This window comes from Haliotis cracherodii, unplaced genomic scaffold (assembly GCF_022045235.1).
Source record: "Haliotis cracherodii isolate W230 unplaced genomic scaffold, xgHalCrac1.p SCAF_31, whole genome shotgun sequence".
NCBI lineage: Eukaryota > Metazoa > Mollusca > Gastropoda > Lepetellida > Haliotidae > Haliotis > Haliotis cracherodii.
In genome coordinates, this window is record NW_027266288.1 from 2,637,077 (window position 1) to 2,662,010 (window position 24,934).

The following is a 24,934-nucleotide window of genomic DNA, read 5'->3' on the forward strand; positions in this document are numbered from 1 at the left end:
TCTCACTACTCGCAACTCTCTTCAAATATTGTACGAGGGTAGAAGGTTATTACCTCAGCCTGTTTGCCCCGAGATTGCAACAATTAGATCTTTAAATTTCTCGATGAACTGCATCTCAAAACTTCATCTTCGCAACAAAATTGAAAGACCTTAGACTTTGTAAGGCTGTTTTGTGTGTTTCGCCTAGAGAAAACCCAGGTGTGGATTTTTAATTCAGACAGCAACCCAAACAGATTTCTATAATAAAAGAGGGACACTCAAATCATGTCGTTTTTGAAGGGAAATAATAGGAAAATTATTTCTTTATGTCACTTCTGTACCAATTCATTTTTCGGGGGCGAATTACCTCCCATTTCCACAGATGCATGCTGGGATGCCACCTATTACCCTCCCAGCCTTTGATGATATTTAAATTATTCCAGTTATAAAATTGGACAAATACTAGCTGGAGCATTAGTACAGCTATTTAATTTTGTGATGAAACATTCACTTTTTTTAATGGAGGGAGTCATGCTGGGCCTGTCTTTGAAACTGGAGGGAAATAAGTTCAGTTTGAGTAACACTATCATCATACAGGTTGGCTATTACTGCAAACGGGGACGGAGCATGGTTTGGAAGGTGATACTCATGACATGAACACTGTCATCCTCTTAATCCAGGATGACCTTCAACTACTCGGAATACAACCAGATTCGGGACTTAGAGAGTGAGTGAGTGAGTGAGTGAGTGAGTGAGTGAGTGAGTGAGTGGGTGGGTGGGGGGGACAGAGCATGGTTTGGAAGGTGGAAGGTGAGTGAGTGGATGATTGAGTGTATGATTGAGCAATTAAGTGAGTGAGTGATTGAGTGAGTGATTGAGTGAGGTGAGGTGAGGTGAGGTGAAATGGGGTTTAACGTCGAGTTTAAGATTATTGCACTTATAGTGTGACGTGCATGTACGTGTGTGTGTTTGTGTGGCTGCTTGTACTAGATCCGGACTGATGCCGATTTATAGTGCTAGCTCACTGAGATACCATGCCGCAGTTTAACATGAATACCCCACTCAGACACAGTATACTGACTCCAAAGCCGGCCAGTCCCTGTTTTATCCCCTTAATGCCAAGCAGCAGACAGGGTAACAACAAGTACCATCTTTTAACGTCTTTTGGTATGACGCAGCCAGGGATCGAACCCCGGACCTTCCACTCTCCGGGCGGATGCTCTACCAGTAGACCATGGAGGCGGTCGAGTGATTGAGTCAGTGCTTGGGCGAATGATTGAATGAGTGAGTGAATGTGACATCATTAACTGGTCTTCCTCACCCACACTCCATCACTTACAGGCAACCCTGACGCAACATGGAAACTGAATATTGATATCTGTACTCCAGTATGTACCCACTCACTCATCCTTACTGAGGTTCAAGCCTTAAAGCATTGGTATGATATTCTATCAAAGTTGCATTTTGATTTAAATGAATAAATTCAAAACTCTGACATACCAACTGCTGACATAACACAATTGAGTAGAAAACTGCCTGTGTTAAACAAGGGAGGGCAAGATCCCCACCATATGGCTCTGATATTCTCCATCCTCGCCAGTGGACGACAAGTCTATATTTAATCCATTCAGCAGCTATAAACAATCTTTTACCATGTTCCAAATATCAAGGTGAGGGTTGAACATGGCCTTGCAACCCCTGCATACAACCTTCAACCTCAGCAGCCCGCAGAGACAGCCAGGGTACAGACAGAGTGACATGGGAGTCTGGGACATCTACAAGCTATCCGCCTATTCTGATCCATCCCCACAATCCACGTCCCTCCACCCCCTGCTCCACAATCCACATCCCTCCAACCCCTGCTACACAATCCACATCCCTCCACCCCCTGCTCCACAATCCACATCCCTCCAACCCCTGCTACACAATCCACATCCCTCCACCCCCTGCTACACAATCCACATCCCTCCACCCCCTGCTACACAATCCACATCCCTCCACCCCCTGCTACACAATCCTCATCACTCCACCCCCTGCTACACAATCCATATCCCTCCACCCCCTGCCCCACAATCCACATCCCTCCACCCCCTGCTACACAATCCACATCCCTCCACCCCCTGCTACACAATCCACGTCCCTCCACCCCCTGCTACACAATCCACATCCCTCCACCCCCTGCTACACAATCCACATCCCTCTACCCCCTGCCCCACAATCCACGTCCCTCCACCCCCTGCCCCACAATCCACGTCCCTCCACCCCCTGCTACACAATCCACATCCCTCCACCCCCTGCCCCACAATCCACATCCCTCCACCCCCTGCTACACAATCCACATCCCTCCACCCCCTGCCCCACAATCCACATCCCTCCACCCCCTGCCCCACAATCCACATCCCTCCACCCCCTGCTACACAATCCACATCCCTCCACCCAATCCCATCTCTGCCAGTGCGAAAGTTCCTCTATTTCAGCCCCACAATCCACATCCCTCCACCCCCTGCTACACAATCCACATCCCTCCACCCCCTGCCCCACAATCCACATCCCTCCACCCCCTGCCCCACAATCCACATCCCTCCACCCCCTGCTACACAATCCACATCCCTCCACCCAATCCCATCTCTGCCAGTGCGAAAGTTCCTCTATTTCAGCCCCACAATCCACATCCCTCCACCCCCTGCTACAAAATCCACATCCCTCCACCCCCTGCTACACAATCCACGTCCCTCCACCCCCTGCTCCACAATCCACATCCCTCCACCCCCTGCCCCACAATCCACATCCCTCCACCCCCTGCCCCACAATCCACATCCCTCCACCCCCTGCCCCACAATCCACATCCCTCCACCCCCTGCCCCACAATCCCACCCCACCTCTGCCAGTGCAAGAGTTCCTATATTTCAGCCCCACAATCCACATCCCTCCACCCCCTGCTACACAATCCACATCCCTCCACCCCCTGCCCCACAATCCACGTCCCTCCACCCCCTGCTACACAATCCACATCCCTCCACCCCCTGCCCCTCAATCCACATCCCTCCACCCCCTGCTCCATAATCCACATCCCTCCACCCCCTGCTCCACAATCCACATCCCTCCACCCCCTGCTACACAATCCACGTCCCTCCACCCCCTGCTACACAATCCACGTCCCTCCACCCCCTGCTACACAATCCACGTCCCTCCACCCCCTGCCACACAATCCACGTCCCTCCACCCCCTGCTACACAATCCACGTCCCTCCACCCCCTGCTACACAATCCACATCCCTCCACCCCCTGCTACACAATCCACATCCCTCCACCCCATGCTACACAATCCACATCCCTCCACCCCCTGCTACACAATCCACGTCCCTCCACCCCCTGCCCCACAATCCACATCCCTCCACCCATCTCATCTCTGCCAGTGCAAGCGTTCCTATATTTCGGCCCCACAATGCATGTCTCAGTTATGCATAGCCCAGATAGTACCCATCACAAGACATACCAGCTTTTTAGATAGCAAAATATTGCCTTGTCCTAGTCCCCGCCTTGGGGGATGGTATTTCCATGTAAGACAAAAGGTCAACTGATGTCCCAGCCCTTCAACACTAACATTACCCAGCAAGACAAAGGTCTCATTCTTGGGCTTTCTTCCTCCGAGTGTTCCCTAATTAACTCCACCTATAACCCCAGGGCATACTTACAAACTGAAACATTCTCAAGCGCTATCGCTGCCATTCTGCAGATTAAATATTTTCCATATTTTTCAAACTGATATCAAGGACATATGGCGGAACACTCTTTTTTGAAAAGTCAGCAATTTGAGCCATCACTTTTCAGGTTGCCAAAGGAGAATCATCCAGTGAATATTGAAGCTCAAATCTCTATCCTAGCTCTTGCGATTCCCATGAGACGGCAAAACTGTGAATCATTACTGGGAGAATCCCACATCTGGTGACGAGCGTTTTTTTTCAACAACATATCTATGGCTTTTCCTGGAGTTTTTACTTAAAGTTGAGAAATACAAATTTGACATGTAATATCCATAAATCTCCCTTTTTCTTCATCTTTACTTAAGGCGTACAAGAAACAGTTCTCCCTCTTCAAACGGTCATGTAGAACTTTCGACTTAAGCTGCTTCATCTAATAGATAATTTCCAACATTTTATCACAAATTGAGCAAGCTTATTTTGAGAACAGACATGAGTTACGATTCATCTAAACTCTTATCATCAAATGACCATAAAATCAGCAGGAAGAAACGAACATGTGTCACCCTCATAAAGAGGTAAGTTCCAGGGTCAAAAAACAATACCCCCTTCCAAAAAAATAATCATACACAATCAATTTATGTTTGCAGCACAAAGAACTTGTTTGAGAAACGTCTATTTTCAGCCCATGTTGCATAGAGGTGTTCTGATAGTCAAAATAATGCCGACTTTTATATTTTGATTTAAAAAAATATATTATACTAAAGGAACTCTTTTTTTTAAAACTATTCTGGAATTGGATAATCACTTTGAAAATACCTGTATTGTGAATTTTTTTTAAGTGAACACTTTACCGTATGTGTGTTAAGAATTCTTAGACAGACTTTCTGAGGCAATTTTGTAAATGGAAAGCGCCATGTTGAAAACTCCATGTTGTGAGTACGTGAATCGGTTATAGGTTGCTTCGAAGACAACTTCAGTTATACTACAGTGTTTGAGCTTTACCTTGGAGGAAGCTGATGCAGCTCATAGACATTTACCGTTTGGGTAAAAACCAACAAACACTGGTAAAGTGATGACGAACCTAGGAACAATTCTAGATTAACAGCCTATCCTTGCACGACTAAGGGACATAACTCTATACAGCAACACACGGCACATCCCCTTCAAACCAGTGATAAATAGTGCTATATACAGTCAATATTCCCAATACTTACAACATGGCCAACAATTTTTAGATTTCTAACTATATTTTGTTTAGCCCAAAAATGTGACTTACCTCCCCTTGCTAGTGACAGGCATGAGGCCAACAGCAGGCAGATGGCGCTCCCCAGTGCATACAGCTCCGTGCAGCATTTCCTCATTGTCGTGTTCACTTCCTTTACGCCAGTCTCTTATCATCGCACATACTTTCCACCTGCTCATATGTTGCTAACAAGGTGTGTACCTGCAAAAAAGAACAACGCCATGATTAAATAACCAAATATATCAAAACTTTCATCAGCTTTAAAACAAGTAAGTCGATGTTTCTGCACCGCAATATTCTCGGACAAGAGGCAATAGCTCCACTGAAACTATTGACTACCGAAGTCAAACCAATGAGATCCCTCCGAGTACTGATCTAAATATCGTTCTCATCTAAACAAATCGCATACCGTTACTCATCCTCAGCTTAACTTGTGAAACTCGTACGATGGATGGAACTTTCAGCCAAAGTCCCATCCTAAAGTTTGCCTAACTTCTAATATCACAGAATCTCGTAGGAACAACTTTTAATAATTTTACTTTTCTTTCCGCATCAAAAGCTGAAAAGCTATTTGGATGTCATGGAGGTGACCTGATCACACGGGTCTTGAGGAAAGTAGTAGCAGCAGTGAACAAACAGCCATGATGGTCGCCACAGGTCGTAATTGTCCTCCGAGCTTAAACCTACTCTGCACCCACACACAAATATTAATGAATAAATTTGATAAAATCGCGGCTCTAAAATCCAAATGTCAATTGTGGGTTGTCAGATGTAGAACATGGGCTCCACACTTGCAAAAACCAACACGCAGTTTGGTGTAACGCAGCAAATCACAGCCATAAATACCCATCCGTGATAATCGAATTCACAACTCGAGCAAATCTAATACTTATCGATTGCAGAAACTGGTAAACAGTCATAAAAACGCAGAGTCTTTGAATTGCAGAATGCGTACATTTGGAGTATCATACCGACACACAGTCACCCATCGTGACTAAGAAATGGGAAAAGTTCGAAAACAAAATTACTTCCACCTCATTATTCACCATTGAGAGTAAATTCACAAGGTCACAATAAAACCCACGGAAAAAGTAAGATTTTCAAAAGCATGAAATGAATATTTTACATGAAAGAAACATTTTGACTTGAAAAGTACAACATATAAAACATCTTGAACCAAACTCTAGATTAATGTCTTCTTCCTGAAACTGAATCCTTGCAAATATCCAGTAAAGACATCGAGAATGGATTCTATATGTAACTAGTTTTGTGGAGAATTGCATACAAGCATACAAAGCACCCTCAAGACGACTGTGAAGACAGATATATACCAACCAAAGAAGTTATAGCATGATTTGTTTGACAGGCATTTCTTAGAAGTTGACGGATGACAAAATAGACCAAAAATCAGGGATAACAACTTTTTTATTAAATTGTACTAGCGACATTTCAGAATAGAGCTTTGTACCTTTGTCAATCAAGACTGGATCATGAACATACTACAGTTTGTTGGTTGGTTGGTTGTCGTTTAATGCAACACTCAGCAATATTCCAGTTATATGACGTCGGTCTGTAAATAATCTAGTCTGGACCAGACAATCCAGTGATTAATTTCATGAGCATCGATCCACGCAATTGTGATTGATGACATGCATTAACCACTTCAGCGAGCCTGACCACCCGGTCCCGTTAGTCGCCTTTTACGACAAGCATAGTCACCTTTTACAACAAGCATAGTCACCTTTTACAGCAAGCATGGGTTGCTACATGCTACAGAATTATGTATATATACGGCAGGTGAAGGATTAACAATAACAATTATCATACCAGAGAGGGACACACCCAACTCTTCATAAGCTACAGATAATCTGTCATGGCTGGCGTGTATTGCACTATGCCCTTCCTGTTGTGAGTGTTCCTTAACTTGTTCTGAGAAGTATATATGCATAACTTATTCATGTTGGATGGTGAAGGGAAAAAAAAATATTGGGGAGTATAAATATATCTAAATTTGAAAACATCAAAATGTAACTAATAAAATCTCAAAGTAATCCCATGGGTGATTATATTTTTCCCGCTGTGGGATGGTCGTAAATGCATCACCAAATCTTAAATAGAATTCCACTCTCTTTCATTGCTTCATCTTTTATATACAATTTCACGACTAAGTTACCTTCAGAAAATCTTGTGTGATAAAATCGTAAATGATAATCGAAGTGTGAAATCAACATGAATGCCGAAAGGAATATTGATAAGAACGACACTCCTCAATTGGTCCTGGTGATGACTACATGGAGAAGGACAGACACTGACGAATCGCTGTGGCTACAATTTGGTGCTTCAATGACCATGCATCACTGTTTGAGATAATTTACCATTAGAAAATCAATTTGTGATTCACTCGGATATTTCTTTTCAAAACAACCCTGTTGACCAGAATGTACTTTCTGTTAACTTTTCAAAAAGTTGTGAAATGTTACATCCTTTAAATACACCAATTTAATTTTGTAAAAAAAATTGAAAGTGATAACCATTTATGAAATATATTCACAACACTACTACGTAATCCCTAATTGACTTCAATTACTGGTTTCCATGGAAACATGATCTTATATTTCAGAATGTACAATATCAATATACAGCAATTTTTCATCACAAATAACTATAATAAAAACAGATTTGACAGCACATTTCCGGTGTAAAATAATTATAGCCACTCCAAATGGTTTCCTATATACATACTTGTTATATGAATAGTTGATAGTTACCATGGAAACTGACCTATGTAGCCAACTCCCCACCTCCCCCTCCAGTTTAAATAAATTCTGACAAGTTTAATGAATGAGAAGCAGTGAGTTTTCATGAATGACATATATTCAGGTCTGCAACATGTATGCTGCAACTTAATCCCGGACATCGTCAATCTCAAGAGGGGTCTAGTGACAAATTTCCTTCTATTTGAGGGAATGCTCCCAGTTCCTGTATTGGAGAACCACACATTCATGAATGAAATAGGGTTTGTTAGTTCCGAAAGGTTTCTGATCAATTTCAGGAAGTTGTCAAGTCTGACTTTGTGATAAACAAGTTGTCAAATTCGTCAAGTACCAACCAAACACAATAACCTAGGTAACCTCACTTTAAGTAACAAGTCGTAAGTCCCAAATAAGTTCATTATTGAACAAATTTAACCTCAAAAGCCGAAAAATATAAAAGGTCCTATATCAAGTGACAACTCTCTTGAAAGGTTATTTTTTATACATTCTACTGAATGTCTAACTTTATGGACGTCTTAAACTTTTTTTAATGACACAGATACGAGATACACAGATACTCACTCGGGGCTGTACCATGCCGCCTGCCATCAAGCACTATCTCCACCCATAAGAAACTAACATAACTGACAATAGCTGTCTCGTCAAGTGAGTGAGTGAGTGAAGTTATACACCGCTTTTAGCAGTATTCGCGCAATATCTCCACAGGCTGTCTCATTAAAATAACACAATATCTCATAACTTACGATCCCAGATCTTACGTCTTTCTCAAACAATTTTCTGTCGGGTTACCTATTACCTTAAGTAACTACTCTCCTTTTTCCTATAATAAATGGAAGTTCATCAGCCGCCCGTCACAACTGATTCTCAATCAACTGCCGGACATTATCACAATGCAAAATATCTCCCTCAAGATGCTATCTTCCTGAGTACTGACAACCACCTTTATAACAATCTCACACCAACAGCAAATAGCATTTGTTTTGCCTATTATTTCCCCGTAATCTTATCCCGCTTGTCAAAACAAACTATCCCCAAATATTTGCAGCCTAACGAAAAAATGTTCTATTTAAGGAACTGCGTTGTTAAGTATTTCTTAGTAAGAACATGCACACGTGAATTGCTTGCATTGTTCAAGAAAATTAACTAATATCTCTCATACTTGAGGTTCCCAACTTTCCTTAATTGAAAAACCCAATCTGATTGTGTCACGTTTTTCTTCACATGTCAAAGAGGTTTGTACTCTGTCAATGTCTGTTTTGTTTAAAGAGTGACAGAGCCAATAAAAGTAGCACACAATGAATATATCGGGGTTTGTTTTTGTTTTTGTTTTTTGTTTTTTTATTCCCATCATTTCAAATACAATGTATACATGAAACATATTACATTAAGATCAGCATGGTATATATTCAAATCACCTTGTTGTACATTCAGTAGTTTGTTTCTCTAGTACATCTGGTAGATCTATATATAGTGTTTCTATACAGATTAACAGACAAATTGTAGTATTAAATCATATCTTGGTATTCTTGAATAATGTGTGGAATGAAGACCAAAAAGAGAAAAATTTAGCTTGTTTACAGTTTGAGAAAGCAATAGATCTTGTAGCTTCATAATATTTAATTTTTTCCCACTTTACTTGTTTAAAATGTGGAATTGATTTCTTTCTCATTTGTTAATAAATGACAAATTTTGCAATTAAAAATATAATTTTTACTGGGTTATTGTTTTTTCCTTTAAATCCAAATAAAAGATTTTGGTTACTACAATCAATACTTCCTTCCACTGTTGTCCCTAACCAATCTTTCAAGTCCTCCCAAATATGAATTGTATATTGACATTCACAAAACATATGAATATTGGTTTCTGGGCAAGTTTTAGAAAGAGTACATGTAGGGGTATCTTCATAACCAATCTTAAATAAATAACTATTTGTTGCAAGAATATAGTGTAGTATCTTATATATCGGTTTTGGTAAGCTGCATCCTGCTGCATCCCGCTGCATCCCAGTTTTAGGTCGTAACATATTCTTACAGTGCAACAGCTGTCTTTCAGCAGTAACCTGACATCTAGGTGTTTCACGATTACTTTAAAGGCATATCACTTTTGTGCTACGTAACATAAGAAGTCTACAAAGTTTACTCGATGCACAAACCTGGTCCAGTACGCACAAATGTAGAGAATGGATGCAAAAATGTATTTTTTGAGTAATAATATTATTTATTCTTATCCTGGCTTATTGATCAATGAGAACAAAAATGTTTCCAGACTACATGGTTTGTGCGAAAAATAGAGTGGTGAGTTACTGGTCTCGGTCACGTGGTCTCGGTCACAAGGTTCCGCTGTGCCTGCATGGACACAAGGTGCGTGAGATGTTTTCTCAGTTATGCATAGTGTCACTGATACTATTTATGGTTAGATTAAAACAAAGTTCATTAGGTCACGAAAAAAGTATGTTTAAAAGCGAGAATTAATTTATTTCACATTTTGTTTCATTGCAGGATTCATATTTGTATCTTGAAAATAATGAAAATGATTTTTCTGCAAATCCTTTCACGATCGCAAAATCGCAGATCACCTGGGACTGACTCGACTCAGATGCTCCCCCACATCAAGCTGCTGTGATGCAAATGAAACACTGTTCAAAGTTGTGTTGCACCAACTCTCCCATTCTGTACAGCTCCTGCAACGTTCCTGACAAACACTTGAGTGTATGTATCTGTGTTGTCGTGGAACAACACGACTATCTCACATCATGGCTGTGTACCTCCAAGCCATATCTCAAGTAGAGCTTGTTCATCATTGTTTAGCTTGGATCAAGTGTGTGTCACTTCCTGCTCTGTCTGATCAGCTCAGCAATTGATCAGAATTGTGCCTGATAACAGCAACTTCATCGATAACTGCCTGATAGCAACTTCATCGATAACTGCCTGATAACAGCAACTTCATCGATAACTGCCTGATAACAGCAACTTCATCGATAACTGCCTGACAGCAACTTCATCGATAACTGCCTGACAGCAACTTCATCGATAACTGCCTGACAGCAACTACATTGATAGCTGATTACTGTACAACAGGAATTTCATCCATAACTGCCTGACAGCAACTTCATCGATAACTGCCTGACAGCAACTTCATCGATAACTGCCAGACAGCAACTTCATCGATAGCTGATTACTGTACAACTGCAACTTCATCAATAGCTGATTACTGTACGACAACAACTTCATCGATAGCTGATTACTGAACAACAGCCACTTCATCGATAGCTGATTACTGTACAACAGCAATTTCATCAATAGCTGATTACTGTACAACAGCAACTTCATTGATAGCTGATTACTGTACAACAGCAACTTCATCGATAGCTGATTACTGTACAACAGCAACTTCATCGATAGCTGATTACTGTACAACAGCAACTTCATCGATAGCTGATTACTGTACAACAGCAACTTCATCGATAGCTGATTACTGTACAACAGCGACTTCATTGATAGCTGATTACTGTACAACAGCTACTTCAATGATAGCTGATTGTATTTGACAACAGCAAACAAAATTTCTCCAATATGAATCAAACAATATCATCTGAACTTCCTGTCTGTTATAGTTGCATAGACCCAAATTACACACCTCATTGCTATAAATCCAATCTCTACAATCTTACAGTTGCAACTTTACTTCGATTCAAGATATTCAATAATTTTAAATGATACGACAAGTGTGATTTTTACAGCATCCCTGAATAAAGCAATTGTGCCTGGCACATCAGGCTGTCCTAACAAATAAACATTAATGGTAAATTGGTAAACTACACCAAATGTTTTATTTTAACCTTCGTGGCCAGACCTTTTTTCAAAAGGAAGACAAACACAATCAAAAGTGAAAATGACAATTCAAATCCCACAGTTGAAACCCATTGACAGATATTGACAAGATTTTCTTTTCTCGAAGAGCTGTGTATTTCCTCCCGTCCGGAATGAACCATTTCTGACTTTTTCCAACCACAAAAACCTCGGAACAATATACAGTAGTCCTGAAAAGACTTCTTTAGAAAGATGCAAACCCACTTAATTCTCCTTAATGTGGATAAAACATGTTTTAAGGCCAACTGCGCATGTCATTTTCAGGCTGGTTTTCCTGTGTGCTCCTTCCATTTAATGCCATTGCTCTATGGCGCTGAATGAGACAAAGTGCTGGAATTCCATCACTCTTGAATGGCACCGACAACGCCGTTATCAGTGATAAAACAAACAGTGTTGGTGCAGCATGCATATTTCATTCACACATATTTCGGACCAGTATGTCATGTGCTGCATATCATAGGAATTCAACGGTTTCATTACAATACAAGAAAAATAATTTTATGTTTATTTTAATTCTCAGTAACATATTTCAAGTGCTGCATAAGAAAGAGCAGAATTTACTGGTTCTATTTACAATACAACAAATATCATTTTTGGACGTTTTTTCTCTATATATTTCAAGTGCTGCATGTCATAAAAAAGAGCAGAATTTATCGGTTCTATTACAATACAAGAAATATAATTTTATGTTTATTTTAACTCTCAATAACATATTTCAAGTGCTGCATAAGAAAGAGCAGAATTTACTGGTTCTATTTACAATACAACAAATATAAATTTAGGTTTTGTTTGTTTTTTCTCACAATTTATTTCAAGTGCTGCATGTCATAAGAAAGAGCAGAAATTACCAGTTCCATTACAATACAACAAATATAATATTACATTTTTTTTTTCTGAATAATATATTTCAAGTGCTGCATGTCATAAGAAACAGCAGAATTTACCGGTTCCATTACAATACAACAAATATAATTTTACATTTATTTTTTTTCTCACAATTTATTTCAAGTGCTGCATGTCATAAGAAAAATAGCAGAAATTACCGGTTCCATTACAATACAACAAATATAATTTTACATTTATTTTTTCTCTCACAATTTATTTCAAGTGCTGCAAGTCATAAGAAAGAGCAGAAATTACCGGTTCCATTACAATACAACAAATATAATATTACATTTTTTTTTTCTGAATAATATATTTCAAGTACTGCATGTCATAAGAAACAGCAGAATTTACTGGTTCCATTACAATACAACAAATATAATTTTACATTTATTTTTTCTCTCACAATTTATTTCAAGTGCTGCATGTATTAGAAAGAGCAGAACTTACCGGTTCCATTACAATACAACAAATATAATTTTTGGACGTTTTTTCTCTATATATTTCAAGTGTTGCATGTCATAAGAAAGAGCAGAAATTACCGGTTCCATCACAATACAACAAATATAATATTACGTTTATTTTTTCTGTCACAATATATTTCAAGTACTGCATGTCATAAGAAACAGCAGAATTTACCGGTTCCATTACAATACAACAAATATAATTTTACATTTATTTTTTCTCTCACAATTTATTTCAAATGCTGCATGTCACAAGAAAGAGCAGAATTTACCGGTTCCATTACAATACAACAAATATAATTTTTGAACTTTTTTCTATCAAGAAGCTGTATAAAATGTTGTATGAAAGAGCATGAAGGGATTTATTTCCTAATTTCAATTGGTGGAAAAAATCTCATCCTAATATTTTCAAACACTTTTCTTTGTATAACATCTAAATATTCTTCACAACGAGCAAACACACCACAAAGCTATCAAAATGCCCATAAACACCAGTAGCAACACTGACATAATTTGAAAATAAAACAATTGATGCACTCATATCATCATAATAACAAGATTATTGGCACTGTTTTCATAAATAAATTCTTACACTTTCCTGTAATGTTTATTTTCTCCAAGATTAATGATTTTGTATTTTATCACAAATAATACTCCACTATTACCACAGTCACGAGTATATATCTAGCTATGCACATAGGTGACAGGGGAATAATGAGATATATTAGCTAGATATTTTATCACAAATACTACTCCACTATTAACACACGGTCACATGTATCTAGCTATGCACATAGGTGACAGGGGAATAATGAGTTATATTAGCTAGATATTTTATCACAAATAATACTCCACTATTAACAGACAGTCACGTGTATCTAGCTATGCACATAGGTTACAGGGGAATAATGAATTATATTAGCTAGATATTCTATCCCAAATAATACTCCACTATTAACACACAGTCACATGTATCTAGCTATGCACATAGGTTACAGGGGAATAATGAGATATATTAGCTAGATATTTTATCACAAATAATACTCCACTATTAACACACAGCCACATGTATCTAGCTATGCACATAGGTTACAGGGGAATAACATCATCACTGTCTGGCACCACTTGTCACTGTCTGTTGAGCAGAAAAATAAACACCCAATGTTTATGACAGATATGGATCCAGTACCAGGTAAATATGTCACGAACAAGTAAATGTGTCACTTGTCAAGCCCTGAGACATACTTTTCAACATATATTTTTCATTTTACACAATTCTTTAAAACAACTTTTAGAAAATTTAAGTCCGTTTTGATTAATAGTGTGTTTTGGTTATGTGCTCTCAGACGAATCTTTCAATACTGCTGCTACTACAACTACTTCTGCATTTGTTGCTACTACAACTACTACTACGTCTACTATTACTGCTGCTATAACAACTTCTACTGCTGCTACCACTACCTCTACCACTACTACTAGCCTCGCGACCGCCTTCGTGGTCTAGAGGTAGAGCGTCCGCCCAGAGAGCGGAGGGTCCGGGGTTCGATCCCCGGGCCGCATCATACCAAAAGACGTTAAAAGAGGGTACTTGTTGTTACCCTGTCTGGCGCTCGGCATTAAGGGGCTAAAACAAGGACTGGTTGGCTCAGAGTCAGTATACTGTGTCTGAGTGGGGTATTCATGTTAAACTGCGGCATGGTATCTCAGTGAGCTAGCACTATAAATCGGCATCAGTCCAGACTAGTACAAGCAGCCACACAAACACACACACAATCTTGGACGCGATGTTAAACCCCATTCCACCACCACTAGCTCGCAAAATGCACACTATTTGACAGGGTAAATTTACATATGTCCTGTTTGTAGCCTAACTGATACCAAGGAAGTGCTCAGTACTTTTTGTTTATGAATAACAGAATGAATTATACAAAACCCTGAGCGTAGCACAGTTTCATAATCCGTGTAACCTAGTCGGATATTATTTCCCATAGGGGTAGAAATAACCGAGTTCACAAAAATCGTACATGTACTGGGACAAATATCACTTCTCGCTCACGGTGCATTGTTTACGTCATCCGGACGGCATTGTTGACGTCATTTGAATATTTTTGTGATGTAAGGTGGGAATGGCGTCACATTAGAAATGACGTCATAGCTGAAGATTGTTAACGTCATTCGACAGTTGTGGTTTTCTAGGACAGGGTGGCGATCAGTGCATTTTTCTAAAGGGGAGGTAAAAAAATTAAGAAATAATGGGTAATAAAGAAATTATTACACTCACATATGTGTCATAGTAAGATATCTTCGTATCCTCATGATCTATGTAAGATAGTCGCATATTATTTCAACCTATCGGCAAAACACACTACGCTTTTACATACCTACATTCAGGACAGGCAGCCACAGTTTATTGGTGCTAACAGCGTTTTAAAGTTAAACTACATCTTGAATGAAAACTGATCCTCAGCTGCACTTCAAATATTTAATATTCAAAATATGGCTTGTGTTTAAACTAACGCCAAAATGGGTTGCACTAACAAAGCTTGAAAATACCAAACGGATTTGGAAGATGAAATATAACACGTCCATCCCAGTGGAACCTAAGATAAGGTTTACAGCTAATGAGCTAATGATAGCCAAACTTCTCCTGGTAACACCCTACCCTTCCTCTAACCCGACTCGGCTGTTCGAAAACAACAACTTTTGCCTCATTAGTTTGAAAGTTGGGTCGAGGCTCCATCGTTATTCTCTGCCACGGAACTGATCAAAATGGGGAGAATATTTCAAGGGAGGAAACATGGAATGTACACTTGCAGACCAAGTCATGAAAAATGAATTATGTTTTGAAGAAATTGTGAAAAGTGATAAATTGTCTCTGAATTCCAACCTTATTTGTAGGTAATGTCTGTGTAGAAAATGAGAACATATTGTGTGTAATTATTTATATCTTCAATCATTGTCTCAAAACATCCAGATGAACGACACAATTCTGTATACAATTCTCATTAAAATGAATAGTCACACTAGGGTGTATTTTCTTGTCAAATATGTTCACGTCATTCCAATATCAACACTGAATTGCGGCAAAAAGGAAAAAAGCAAACAAATCTAACACTTTACGTAAATTGTAATACACGTGAAAAAAAATTAACCGTAAATAAATCCACTCACAGAAGCAAGAAGATGCTATCGTGAGACAAATCTGCTCAAATCCAAATTATTCGAAAGGATGACCTCACTCCAAACTAAACATTCCTCGGGGATATTAACTTGCTTCCTCTTCTCCCTGATTTAAGCGACCTCCTCTCAATCACAACATCAATTTCTCAAATGGACAAAACCAGACTCAATTATTCAGTTTTCCTAACAACAATTTGTGAATGAGCGGAGAGCGGGTGAGACCTGTCGCGGCTAATTGATTCTGATTGCTGATATTTCTTAGCTGTCCGTCAACTGTCAATCAAATTAGTCCACAGGAAATTGACACTCTGGGTGATGGTTTCTATTGTCGATTGCCGTAGTAAAGTGGAATCGACATTGCATCATGGCAATAGTCATGCTACAAGTAGCACTTTATAACATGGATGATAACAAGTTGTGTTACAAGTAGCATTAAAATTCTTCATTGAACACAAATCAGATAATAATCAAAACTAATATATGGTTTGAATAATGAATTTTTTAAAACTGACATAAATACCAAAAAAAGGAGAAACATTTGTTTTATGAGTGTATCAAGAACTATATTTACAAGAATACAACCATTATTTTTTTCATGATGATACATCATTTTAGAACTCTGTCAAATCCATAGTAGGGCAATTTCACACATTATATCTCAGCTTTTACGACATGCACATAGAGACTAACCCCCCCACAAACTTTCCCCCCAAAGTTAAACATTAAATCACGTGTTCCAGTGTGTGATATCATCTCTGATAAATTCCATCTAGGAAATCTGAAAAGCCTTCCCCTTATCAAAATCAAAATAAATAGAAAAGCAGAACATATAAATATGTAGATATTGAAATAAACTTGAGAAATGGGCAAGTTCTTATAAACATTAAGATTCTTCAAAGATGAGTGTGAATTCTGAAAGTTAGACTTTTACAATATTTTTTGTAATAAATAGACATATTTAGATATACAAAAGCATGAGAACGGTATATTGTTTAAACATTAGGAAGTTTATAAAAAGAGGTTTTTTTTGTATTTCTAAATACAAGAAAAGCTATTTCAAAACATGATTTTCAGATACACAAGGAGTTTGGACAAGGCACCATAGAGAAGACATGATATAAATATTTAAATTAGCAGATTGAGTATGCAAATGATATGCTCTTGAAGGGGTATGCATGTGACCACTCCTTGCTCCACTGAGTGCTATCATATTGGGGGTGATGACAACCAAACCCCTCCGTACATTCCAAGGAACAATTCAGCGTTAACCTACACGCAGAGCAAAAATATTTCCAGACTTTCCCAGAAAGTATTCCCGAAATATTTGACTTCAAAAATAATTACAATGGAATTATTCTATTTCCATAATTTTTTGGGGTGTTTTTTCACATCCTTGAGAGAGAAGAAAGTTCAAAGTTTGGATGATGGAGATCTGTGTTCAAAGTTTGGATGGTAAAACAAAACATTTTTAAAATCTGACAAACAAACAATACACATGCTTTGATGGTTTATATTTTTTTAGATGGTGTGTATTGGATGGCATATATTATGATGATCACTTAACTTTTGGAATTCAGGTTTAAAATCGAAGAATTGTAAGATAGAAGCAAATAGTTGTAACATTTTCAACAGTTCTATAATATAATTCACATAAAAAATTCAACAGGTACCAGAGGAATTTATGAAGTAATTCATAGAATACAAACACAGATTTGTTGATACGCTGGAGTGGAGCTAAGCAACAATACTGTCCATTACAGTTTACTGTTGATAATGTAAAGCTCACATCAACATCAATCATGGGTATTCCAACAAAAAACATCCCCACGAATACTTCCAGCACTTGCAAAGGAAGCGAATAATATGGTAATAACAAAGTAATATATTCGTTGTAAAACCCAGAATATTGCAGAGCAGTTCATAAATCTGAACCGAGAACCCCATTTTCAATAAAGACCTATTCATCTCCCCCGAGAACTTGTAAACAAATACTCCCTAATCCGACCACAATATCATCGCGTGGTGACAATGGCTCCTCCTCGATCAGGCCATTGTCAGCCCTCGGTGAACCGAACATGGTCAACTGAAGGAACATCATGGACACTTGACCAGACCCTGCAACACAGGCAAGCCTGAGTGTTGGCGTGGAGCGACCAAGTCGCATGCCTGACAACAATACCAATGTAGAGTTTCATCAACAAAGCGTGACTCCACCGAGGGTTGTGGGTAGGAAGATCTGGTGGGGAATCAGTCTTACCTTCTGTTTGGCGTTCCTACTGAGGGCCAAGATGTTGTAAACAACAGGACTCAGGACTAACACCCTGCAGGGCTCTCACTAATGTAATTCCCATACTGGGTCGCCGACTTTCACTGATTACCATAAGAATCCAAACAAAAGGGACAGCTCCCCCCAACTCGGGCTACACTCGGTATCTCCTCAGCCTCCTGAATCAGCTTCCAACTTTGTGTGACTGGAGACCAGGTATTTATCTACCTCCACGACACACACACATACTTGGGGCTACTTCCAACACTTAGTAGGGTATCCAGGAAGATTGGGATCCATTGAACAATGTCCTGAGCATGGTCGGAGGAGCAACTTCTTGAGCCTGTTGCATGTGCGCTAGCGTCTCCTGTTATGCGGCAGCCAGCCTAGACTCGGTTACAATCACCGAGGGCTAAAGGAGAGGGGAGCTAGCTTATCACAACGGCCCAGCAGTGAGAGGCGAGGAGGGAGGGGGAGCAGCCGGCTACCGGCAGACGCTGAAGCAACTCCAAGCAGACGACACAAAAATTTGGAGAAAAATTTCAGATGGGGTGAAAATGTGGATGTTCCATATTTTTTTTAATAATGATTTTGTACCTGACAACTTTTTTTAAAAGGATTTGAAAACCAACGAACATCTATTTGTTCTGGATCAAATTGTGACAGAAATTTTAAAATAATGTATGTTGAAAACTTTCTTTTTCACATCGTCAAAGTAATTGGAAAAAGTAAATCAAAGAAAAAATATGTTCGAATAAGGGTTTCCACTGAAAAACTTTTCTGAAATATTTTAGGTTTGGGTTTTGTGCAAACTATTGCCAAATTTGAAATAATATGAATTAGATTGAGTGTTTTCTCTTCATCCCATTTGCCAAGGTCACAGGGAAACAGATTTGAAAACAATGATGTCCATGGTACGTAGAGTGAAAGACATATTTGATAACAAAACACATTTGATGTAAGGGGAGGGCTGAGAGAGAATTAACAAATTTAACTTCACAAAAACTTGAACAAAATTATATTAAAAGATAATAAAATAAATAAATAGATATAACTGGTAACAATAATGTCAATATTACCTTCAAAACTAAATATGTTTCAAGGTATTAAAGTATTTTCAAGTTGCTAGGAAACTTTTACTGAAATACAGTCAGTGATTTTAGTTACGAGTCAAAAGCCTGACTGAAGGCCTTCGTTCAATGATTAAATACCCACCAACAGCGCTTATCAAAAGTAGAAAATTAAAAGGATTATAGATAATGGTGACAAACCGATGAATACTTGAGCAGATATTTATTTACTTGATAATAAGAATATTTATTTTGTTTAGAAGCGATAAAACAGACAAGCAGAGATTAACACAGATTTAAACTACAACCAAACACGCACAGAGGGAGGATTATATCGGAATCGGAGAAAAGCAGATTGGAAAGTTTCTAGCATATAAAAGAATATATTAGGAAATTGTTGATGACAGAGACACATTACCTTCTTACCACTTTGAAACTCACTAATCACAAGAATCTTTTGACTAATGATCCTTTGAAGCAGACTCCGGAAGTCTTGATTCAAGACCTGCATCCATGAGAAAAAATAATTGGACCAGAATCGAATATATGCAGGCATCTTACCGATAACCTATCTACAACACTATAAGATTTACTCACGATGGGACATTTGGCCTGAAGTAAGAATCTCATGGGTACTCCAAAAGACTCTTCGTTCATACCAATCCTTGGAAAGGAGAGAAATAGATTTCATCTGTTGCTATGGTAAACAACAGACACCAGTCTGTGAATTCATTGGAAAAATTATTGGACTAGTACAGTAAACAAGCTTAAGGAAACCGTTGAAGATGTTATCCCCCAAACACTATTAAAGCTGTGAATGAGTGGAGGTAGTTGTCTCACAGTGGAGCAGACGGCACATTGAAGCAGACGCACTCACTTTATTGGAAAGGTTCAAGTACCAGTACAATAAACAGATCATTGCAAATGATGATAAGGTTATACTGTTAAAACACAATAAAATTTGTAAATGAATTCATGTATTTGACTCATAAACAGTAGAACCAGACAACACAAGCGGACTGATTCATATCACTTGAAATATCAATGAGGATATTTCTATATGACATACATGTATATCTACATCATTCAAGGGGGCAGGGGTGACCCAGTCGTCTAAGGCGCCACAATTCAATGTGCAGAGTTGCGCCAGAAACCGATGATTGTGGGTTTGAATCCCGGTTCGTCCTGATTATGTTTCTAGGTTTGTCAGCACCATACCCGTGCTCATGGTTTTCACCGAAGTGATAAACACCTGAGACCTGCATCACTTCAGGCTTTCCTCCCACATTAAGCTGACACGCCGTGATATAACTGGAATATTGTTAAAAGCGGCGTTAAACCCAACAGACACACACACATACATCAATCAAATAATGTAATCACAGAAAATGATATATTTATATGATATGCATATCCATATCATGCGAATAATATAAATTATATATCATGTTGTTGACTCATAAACTGGAGCAGCAGTCGAAAGAAACTGAAAGTCTATGGGTTGATTTCATTGGGAAGGTCAAAGAACCAATAAAATAATGAAAGCACGGAAAATTATGACAAGCTGATATCATTCCAACAATAAATTTCCAAATGAATTGATGTAGTTCACAGACAGCAGCAGCAGCAGACAACAAATACAAGCAGACGGACGACTCCATAGGAAAGGTTCTGAGACGAATACACCAAACAAACTCAAGAACAATTTTGATTGGAGCAGAAACAGGAATATGTCATGTCTGGGTGACTGGCATACTGCGACAATGATTTAAGAATGGCAAACGTCTGATGAGAATAACAGAGGCAAACGACATAATGTTCCCCATCCAACTACTCCTGAATGGAGAGATGGGGAAGGAGTTTTTACATCAGTGTAAAGTGGCTATCCTTGAGGGATATAATACTTCAGTCTTTAACAATCAATTATTAGTCCTTCTGAAACTGTTATCACAATAAATGTTCCATTTTGAAAACATTTAGACAAAATTCAAAAATGATGAACTTGCTAAATGTTCCTTTCCTCAAATTCGTGATTTTCTTTTATTCTGATCGTGCTGAATAATCAGCATAATTGTTATTCTCAAGGGTTTCAATCTTATTGGATCCAGGCATTTGTTTTCATGACATTTTTGCAACCTTCACAACATGGGCATGAATATATGTACCTGGTCCAACTTCAAACTGACACACCCTTCAAAGAGCCTTAAATTAACAAGAGATAAATGACTTATTCAAAATTAATGAATTTTTCTTCCAAACCTGTTTCAAAAAATAAAATATAAATCATTAACCACGAAGAATTATTTTTTCAACTATTAAGAAGGCAAAACACGCTCCCAAGACTAAATTCTTCAGAATTAATCTTTGATTTAATTTTCTGAAATTTCAAATTTTGAAATTTAAGAGAACCTGGAAGTGTCTGAGATTCAAAATAATGGCACCATTATTTTCAACTGATGTTTCACACATTCTAACTTTTATAGCTCATAAAATCCTCTATTTGCAGCCCCAAACATGAAACTCATAGGACTTATGGAACCAATTAATAGAAAAGTTACCTTACATAAAGTTTGGATTGGGAACCAGCTTGTTGTGGCATACTTTAACTGTGCTCGTAACCATGGCGCCAAAAATGTGCCAAATATTGTGTTGTGGCTACCACTGACTGGCTGCCCTAATGAAAACCATATCAATGATTTGTCCACTAATTCAGACCAGGTACAATGTTTTACCAGTCAGGCAAACACATCTAGACACAGCCTCACCCTGTCAGCCAGCCATTGTCCCTGGTGTGTCAGCCTGGGGGGTGGGGGGTGGTGGGTGGGGGTAGGGGGTGGGGGAAGGGAAGGGTCAACCAGATGATAGGGAGAATTGTGGGTTCAAACACACAAGCAGACAGACGACTCTGTGAGTCCCAGAAACCCAAGGTTGAGTTTTTAATATTTCTTTCATAACAATTCAAAATCACTCGAAGTAATGGTAGATAGATATGACAGATAGTACTTATTGCAGAAACGTTCCATTACGGGACAGATGCAATTTTAAAAGACAAGACATTATGATTTATATATACATATATACAGACATACATAATTTACATTCCTGTAGACACATACAAAAACAAAATAATCAATATTTCATATTTCATTATATATTTATACATAAAATGTCAACGGTTGATTATGAAAGGGTATTTATTGTTTGAAATTATAGATGTGGAAACAAATGCAGTTGATATTGACTGCTTCATTGGTATGTTCAATCAAAACATATCACTATCATTTACTAAACCATATCTCCGGTAGCCATTTTTATTGAATTCCAATTTTCATGCATGAAAATGCGTCACTGACAATCAAAAATAGGTTATTAATATAATATATTAATTAAAACAATAACAAAATCCACACCAAAAGAAAAAATCCCAAATTTGATACAGATTTGAAATACAATAACGCCATTTAGAAAAACATTAAAAAAAGTCATAGATTAATTTGTTTGATAACTGGAGAAAAAACTTCAGACATAAAATACAACAGAAAGATTCACATAAACACATTAACCAGATCATCGCCCGTTCAACTTGCCTAACACATTGTAAGGGGAGACTACTGGCAAGAACTCCTAACGTAAGACAGAGGGAAAATGAGCGCAGAGAGCTCAAATTTGCTACAAGATATCGAGTGGCCTACTAGGTATTTTTGGGGGGGCTTGTCAAAATAAAACTATCCCCATGTGGTGTTGGAGAAAAACATATGGGAAATAGTCAGGAAGTTGGCCTGTTACATGGTAGAGCAGCCCTTTGCTTGACTGGCTAACTATGTGATGAAAATAATGGGCTAAGTCCGAGCAAAACTGGCAGCTGTCTCAGCCAATCAAATGTCAGCAAGCCAGTCGCTAACGACAACGGGGTAGAGATCTCTTACCTACTCTGACAAGCAGGAGGCAAGGTTGCTAAGCTGTATGTAGAGAGGGCAAGAGAGAGAGAGAGAGAGATAGAGCGAGAGAGACAAACTCCTGCAGGCCTTCAAACAAAGCAGCTGATCTTATATTTCACTGGGAGCTAGATATACCTCATGGTTTGTTTTAAACTGGGTTGTAACAAAAAAATATGTTTATTCGTGTTTTGCTTTGATTCGGCATGAAAAAATGTACGAATGGGTTAATAGGCTAAATAATTGTGCCTTGAAGTTGGGTTAGATGTTGTCTGATACAGGCATCCCATGTAATGTCAATATATATATTGGTATATTAGAATTTCTCTGATACAGGCATCCCATGTAATGTCAATATATATATTGGTATATTAGAATTTCTCTGATACAGGCATCCCATGTAATGTCAATATATATATTGGTATATTAGAATTTCTCTGATACAGGCATCCCATGTAATGTCAATATATTTATTGGTATATTAGAATTTCTCTGATACAGGCATCCCATGTAATGTCAATATATATATTGGCATATTATAATTTCTGTGATACAGGTACCCTATGTAATGTCAATATATTTATTGGTATATTAGAATTTCCCTGATACAGGTACCCTATGTAATGTCAATATATTTATTGGTATATTAGAATTTCTCTGATACAGGCATCCCATGTAATGTCAATATATATATCGGTACATTAGAATTTCACTGATACAGGTACCCCATGTAATGTCAATATATTGGTATATTAGAATTTCTCTGATACAGGCATCCCATGTAATGTCAATATATATATTGGTATATTAGAATTTCTCTGATACAGGCATCCCATGTAATGTCAATATATTTATTGGTATATTAGAATTTCTCTGATACAGGCATCCCATGTAATGTCAATATATATATTGGCATATTATAATTTCTGTGATACAGGTACCCTATGTAATGTCAATATATTTATTGGTATATTAGAATTTCCCTGATACAGGTACCCTATGTAATGTCAATATATTTATTGGTATATTAGAATTTCTCTGATACAGGCATCCCATGTAATGTCAATATATATATCGGTACATTAGAATTTCACTGATACAGGTACCCCATGTAATGTCAATATATTGGTATATTAGAATTTCTCTGATACAGGCACCCTATGTAATGACAATCAACACCGGTATATTACAATTTCACGATTGCATCTGAAAAACTAATCTCTCAGTATGGTTGGTGATATCTCTGATATCAAATAGGATGAGTGTTTTTGATAGAGTTACCATTTTTAAGATTATTTAAAGTGCCATATGATTTTACAATTCATAGGTATCTGTATATTTTTTGCTAGTCTTTTTGATAGAGTTACCATTTTTAAGATTATTTAAAGTGCCATATGATTTTACAATTCATAGGTATCTGTAATTTTTTGGCTAGTCTTTTTGATAGAGTTACCATTTTTAAGATTATTTAAAGTGCCATATGATTTTACAAGTCATAGGTATCTGTAATTTTTTTGCTAGTCTTTTTGATAGAGTTACCATTTTTAAGATTATTTAAAGTGCCATATG

At 38.1% G+C, this 24,934-nt stretch overlaps 1 protein-coding gene across 4 annotated transcripts in view; it reads right to left on the reverse strand.

The window, feature by feature from the left end:
• Window positions 1-24,934, reverse strand: part of LOC139477175 (interference hedgehog-like) — a 128,716-nt gene that overhangs the window by 74,772 nt on the left and 29,010 nt on the right. For 2 of the 4 annotated variants that reach the window (XM_071259727.1, XM_071259724.1), the window contains exon 2: window positions 4,959-5,126. In XM_071259727.1, coding sequence (XP_071115828.1) covers window positions 4,959-5,043 — 85 coding nt within the window. In that variant the 5' untranslated portion in view covers window positions 5,044-5,126. Of the gene's footprint in view, window positions 1-4,958; window positions 5,127-5,464; window positions 5,694-18,351; window positions 18,708-24,934 lie in introns of those variants that run through there. The other 2 variants (XM_071259725.1, XM_071259726.1) reach the window with 2 other exon arrangements.